This window comes from Hordeum vulgare, chromosome 3H (assembly GCF_904849725.1).
Source record: "Hordeum vulgare subsp. vulgare chromosome 3H, MorexV3_pseudomolecules_assembly, whole genome shotgun sequence".
Lineage (NCBI taxonomy): Eukaryota > Viridiplantae > Streptophyta > Magnoliopsida > Poales > Poaceae > Hordeum > Hordeum vulgare.
In genome coordinates this window covers 483,576,420-483,581,136 of record NC_058520.1, presented here as the reverse complement: position 1 = coordinate 483,581,136, position 4,717 = coordinate 483,576,420, and the positions used below count along the sequence as shown (strand labels likewise).

Here is a 4,717-nt window from a genome sequence, read left to right as displayed (position 1 = left end):
TTGACGTGTTCATCCCCAACCCGGATGAGTACCGGTATGAAAGAAAGACGAATAATGATTTATTTATTAAGATTGCACCCTAATTAGTATTTTTATTAAACGTTTAACAGATAAAATAATATCATATTTAAATTCTACATAATTTTCTAATCAAATTCCATGTATAATATGTTAAATTTGGAGTTACGGTTTAAAAGATATGAGTATTTAAAAAAATATTTAATATATTCTACGAGTTTAATGTCATAAACAGTAAGGACTTTTTTGTAAAATCATCTCGATAGTTTTTCCGACGGAAGCGATAGCCTCTTTTTATTAGGTAAAGATTCAATATACAAAAGCTAGTGAAGATGCTTTAAATGGTTAAAATCCTGCTAAGACGATGGTTAGTTTGGGATCGTGGTTTGGAGTTGTCATAAAGAGGACAAGTTGCACAGGAGTAAATCATAATTCTAGATTTTATAAAGGTGCAATAAGCAAAGTAGTCTTCAACCCTCCTTCGTCGACGGGTCGAATATAACTGTTTACCTCGGGCATAGCTACCACCACCAGTGTCACAGTGTGCAGGTCCCCCTCCTGCATCACGCGGTCACGCCTCACCGCCGCTGCCTCCCATCCCAGACATCCCACTCCACTAGTCCGTCCTACTCCTACTTCACTCCCGCCTTCTTGAAGCAGAGGCTCCATCCCCCACTCGGAATGGCGCTCCTCTCCTCTAGCTAGCACCGCAAAAAGCTCCCCAAGAACACCGCACAGGCAGCAGACAATGGCGGCGTGCAACGGGCTGTTCGTGTACCACATCCTCGGCCTGGCCTCCCTGGTGGCCGTGTTCTACTTCTCCCTCCTCGGCGAGGTGGACCTCCGCTTTCCCGGCCTCCTCCCGTCCCCCGGCGCGTCCCCGTCCCACGGCGCGTCCCTGCCGTTCGTGGAGCGGCGCGGCGCGCAGCTCCTCCTGGAGGGCCGGCCGTTCTACATCAACGGGTGGAACTCGTACTGGCTCATGGACCAGGCCGTGGAGCCGGCGAGCCGCCACCGCGTGTCCGACATGTTCCGCGCCGGCGCCGGGATGGGCCTCACGGTGTGCCGCACCTGGGCCTTCAACGACGGCGCCTACAACGCGCTCCAGCTCTCCCCGGGGCACTTCGACGAGCGCGTCTTCCGGGCGCTGGACATGGTCGTCGTGGAGGCCCGGCGGCACGGCGTGCGGCTCGTCCTCAGCCTGGCCAACAACCTGGAGGCCTACGGCGGGAAGACGCAGTACGCGCGGTGGGCGTGGGACGAGGGCGTCGGCCTCACCTCCTCCAACGACTCCTTCTTCTTCGACCCCGCCATCCGCGACTACTTCAAGGTCTACCTCAAGGTAAAATTGGTCGCAGCATCGTGCCCAGAGCATCAAAGTCTAGCTTAGCTGATTTATTTTGTGTTTTCTGCATCCCATTGGCGGGGAAGAAAAGTGTCGGTGGCGATTTTACAGTGGTTCTTAAAGGTGCATACTTTTTTTTTACTTTGTTTCGGTGCAGACATTGCTTACGAGGACGAACCACTTGACGGGGGTGCAGTACAAGGACGACCCTACCATCTTGGCGTGGGAGCTGATGAACGAGCCCAGATGCATCACCGATCCGTCCGGCAACACTCTGCAGGTCAGTCGATCGATGCTACTCCCATTCATTGCCGATCTGCGTGACTGCGTCCAGTGTGCGAATTCGATACTGTACATTTGGGCTGTTATGATTTTTGGAAGACATTTTCTGATTTGGTTGTGATGGGGGCAGCGTTGGATCGAGGAGATGGCGGGGTACGTGAAATCGATCGACAGGAGGCATCTGCTGACCGTCGGCACCGAGGGGTTCTACGGCCCCACGAGCCCTCCGGAGAAGCTCAGCGTCAATCCGGGGCACTGGTTCAACAACTACGGCCTCGACTTCATCCGCAACTCCAAGATCTCGGACATCGACTTCGCCTCCATCCATCTTTACCCCGACAACTGGTAATAACCATCACCAAATTACCAGCTTATTACTGCTCTCAATTTGTCGACGCAGCGGATGAGCTGAGGCGCCGATTGTATTGCAGGCTGCTGCACGCGAATCTGGAGGAGAAGCTCAAGTTCGTGACGCAGTGGGTGAGCTCCCACTTCGAGGACGGCGACACGGAGCTCGGCGGCAAGCCCGTGGTGCTGACGGAGTTCGGGCTGTCGCACATGGTCCAGGGCTTCGAGCAGTCGCAGCGCGACGCCTTCTACAAGTCGGTGTACGACATCGTCCACGAGTCGGCCAAGAGGGGCGGCGCCGGCGCCGGCGCGATGGTGTGGCAGCTCGCCGCGGAGGACATGGAGGAGTTCCACGACGGCTTCGCCATCGTGCCCAGCGAGAGGCCGTCCATGCAGAAGCTGCTCACGGAGCAGTCGTGCCGGCTCGCCACGCTTAGGCACGGCGAACAAGAGGCCAAGAGGATCCTCAAGACGGTGTGCGGCTGATCCGTGATCTCTCTTGCGAGGTGTGGTGTTTTTTTGTACTGTGTGTCCCTAGGAAATCGACACGAAATGGACCGAAGGGATCCATGAAAGGCTGTGTGCTCGGCGCCGACGTCGGCGGATCTCATATGACCACCCACTGTCTCTGTATTTTCCTTGCTGTGTTGTTGTACTTGTACGTGCCCTTGACCTTTGGTGTTGTCATTGTCGAGTGGCAGGAGAGGCTAGCTATATTCTATAATCCTCGAATAGTTTTTTTTTTCTTCTGCACAAGAGATATTTCTATGCCTGCATAAGCATAAGAAAAATGTAGGCATGTTCTGCATGGAAATAGTGCACCGACAAATCTTTGCTCATTGTGCTTGTGATCCAGTGATTATGGCGAGGCATAGTATTTACTGGTCCGATTTGTAACTCGCCAATGAGTATCCCCATGAGTAGTTAAATATGATGTGCTAATTGCTGATGTGAGTATGACCAACAGAGCCAGACAAGAGCGAGATCAAGCAGTTACGGATACTACAAAAGGTGAAGGGACGACATCCAAGATGGGGAGGAAGAGCATAGTATTGGTGCCGTGAGGACGAGGGCGACTGAGCTGGCGCTGGAAAGAATGGCAATGTGGTCGACTAGAGCAGGAAGGCGGGGCCATCTTGCAACATTCAGATTCACGAGGAGCGTAGTGGTAGGAGTAGAGAGGCGCGGTGAGTGCAAAGCTACGCGGAGGTCGTCTGACAATGGGTGTAAGGAGCTACGCAGTTGTCGGAGTGTGGGATCTGTGTCCACAAGCTTCTTCAAGAACGAGGTTCGAACACTTGGGGTTTGGCTTGTTGGTTGCCTTGAAAAAGAAAGAGCTTGAGGCTCCAGTAAGGGGGGGGGGGGGGGGGGGGGGGGGGATGGCTCGATCCTCTCATATGAACGTGACCCGTCCCCTCTTGTAGTGCCTCGGTCCTCTTCCCTCAAAATATCGGCGGGAAAGGGTGGCCACAGAGCGGCAATTTATAGGGGGCAGGAACCAGACCTATCCCGACTAAAGACGGTCTTCGCTTGGTAAAGTAGTCTTCGTGGCATGTTTCTTGGCTCGGCGATGAGCTTCATCCCGCAACATCGTTCCACTCTGATCCTCTATCACTGAAATGGTAACCTTCTGCCACCTGCTTTGGGAGGAGCAGCTGACGCTCCCTTCTAATCATCAAAAGGGAAATCCCCCCTGTTCGTGTCGGCTGACACGGACTATGTCATCTTCCTCCAAGTAGGCGCGTCACCCACGTGATGGGCATGAGGCCCCGGGTCTGGCTCCGCGCGCCAAGCCTCGTGAGGCTGCTCTGCTGGTGAGACCTCGCGAGGCGCCCTCACGCTTGAACTCCTTAGGAGCGCCTGAACTGGCAGCGAGGGGCCTGGCGAGACATACCCCTCGCGAGGTGGCTCCCTACAGAGCGGCTGGGGCATGGCCGTCTCGTTTGGGCCGACCCGTGCGTCGTCCTCCGGGCCAGTGACAAACGGGTCGTGGTACCCCGGGTCTCACTGGGCCGACAGTAGCCCCCGGGCCCATGTTGCGCATGTTTTGTGAGTAAAGTATGAGAGGGCGCGGGCCGAAACACCGCGGGCCCCAATGAACTGCCGGGTCAGGAGACAACGTGTGTCAGCCACGATGGGACAAAACGGTCCCACTCCCCACGACGTCTCGGGAATCGCACGTCTGCCTAGACAACTGTTGCGAGAGTTGAGCGAAACCATCATCGCTTGCCTTCCCCATACGCCTCCCTTGCATGTCACTCCTCCTTCCTTACGCGCGCGCCGCTCACCATCATGGCTCCCAAGTGGAAACTACCGCCCGCCGGGAAAGGCCAGGGAGGGACGGAGGAAGTGAGCGGCCTAAGCCGGCGTTGGCGAGGAGAAGAGGCCGGGGCCGTACCCCGATCGCTCCTCGGGTAGAGAATGGCTCGATCCTCTCATATGAACGTGACCCGTCCCCTCTTGTAGTGCCTCGGTCCTCTTCCCTCAAAATATCGGCGGGAAAGGGTGGCCACAGAGCGGCAATTTATAGGGGGCAGGAACCAGACCTATCCCGACTAAAGACGGTCTTCGCTTGGTAAAGTAGTCTTCGTGGCATGTTTCTTGGCTCGGCGATGAGCTTCATCCCGCAACATCGTTCCACTCTGATCCTCTATCACTGAAATGGTAACCTTCTGCCACCTGCTTTTGGAGGAGCAGCTGACGCTCCCTTCTAATCATCAAAAG

The 4,717-nt window shown here is 55.1% G+C and overlaps 1 protein-coding gene across 1 annotated transcript; it reads left to right on the top strand.

Annotated features, from left to right (window-relative positions):
• Positions 1–543: 543 nt before the first annotated feature.
• LOC123444394 (mannan endo-1,4-beta-mannosidase 2-like) lies at positions 544–2,832 on the top strand. The gene is made up of 4 exons (XM_045121091.1): positions 544–1,360; positions 1,521–1,643; positions 1,776–1,990; positions 2,077–2,832. The coding sequence occupies exons 1-4, from the start codon at positions 767–769 to the stop codon at positions 2,477–2,479; spliced, it is 1,335 nt and encodes a 444-aa protein (XP_044977026.1). The 5' UTR covers positions 544–766; the 3' UTR covers positions 2,480–2,832.
• The last annotated feature ends 1,885 nt before the right edge of the window (positions 2,833–4,717 follow it).